Raw genomic sequence first — 884 nt, 5'->3', positions numbered from 1 at the left:
TCCCACCTGTTTGTAGCTGAGGTTGAGGATGTTGGAAAGCTCTTGCATCTGCTGGAGGCTGAGGTATTTCTGTCTCTGAAATCTGTCATTGAGTATGCACAGCTGGGTGGTAGAGAACACGGTTCTGCTCTTCTGTTTCTTGCCCTGGGCCTTATCTTCCTTCTTCACCGCACTATTCTGTGCAGAAGTGGGTAGTTTTACTTTGGGACTGGTGGAAGAATCAGGGCTGTCCTGAATCAGCAGATCCACGGAGGAAGGAAGAGGAGAGGCTGTTGGGAACAAATGAAACAACACTCTTCTCTAAAGCTTTTTTCCAAATATTAAAATAGTCTGTTAAAAATTTTATTGTGTTCCAAGCACTTTTGTAATTCTCACAATCCCAGACCTAGGAAATCAGTAACGTTTTAATTCTTAACCAACCCTGAATACTTTGCCGATGTTTTTACCATATCAATCCAAGAAGTCCTGTCGGCATCTCCATTTCACATGTTATGGACAAGCTCAGAGATCTGTAACATGGCCAACGTCATTTGCTGGGATGTGCCGCCACTTTTTCAATTTCAAACTGATGCTCAAAAGCGCACACACCAGCTGCTATACAGGTCAGAGTGAGGATCAACCAATTCCCACCCACTGTGTCTTGCCCTGAATAACTTCCTGTTGTGACCTTCAGCACCACCTGTATAATTTTTTAAATGATACGATCAGATTCCAGGGAACCCTATAAAACAAGCAACTTTACAGTACAGCTCTAAACGCCAGGACTAGCAGGATACGTGAATTTTGACAAGCTTGTTTCAATCCAGACTTTGCCCTTACTAGCTCTCTGATCTCATCTCCAAAATCATTCCTTCCATCTATTAAAGCGAGGTAATGGATTAAAA

The 884-nt window shown here is 42.8% G+C and overlaps 1 protein-coding gene across 1 annotated transcript in view; it reads right to left on the bottom strand.

The window, feature by feature from the left end:
• Positions 1-884, bottom strand: part of NANOG (Nanog homeobox) — a 42,922-nt gene that overhangs the window by 3,451 nt on the left and 38,587 nt on the right. The window contains exon 2 of the mRNA XM_012637796.1: positions 7-269. Within this exon, the coding sequence (XP_012493250.1) occupies positions 7-269 (263 nt within the window). The remainder of the gene's footprint in view (positions 1-6; positions 270-884) is intronic.

This window comes from Propithecus coquereli, unplaced genomic scaffold, assembly GCF_000956105.1.
Source record: "Propithecus coquereli isolate 6110/MARCELLA unplaced genomic scaffold, Pcoq_1.0 Scaffold124, whole genome shotgun sequence".
NCBI lineage: Eukaryota > Metazoa > Chordata > Mammalia > Primates > Indriidae > Propithecus > Propithecus coquereli.
The sequence above is the reverse complement of the archived record's forward strand: the minus strand, read 5'-3'. Positions and strand labels throughout refer to the sequence as shown.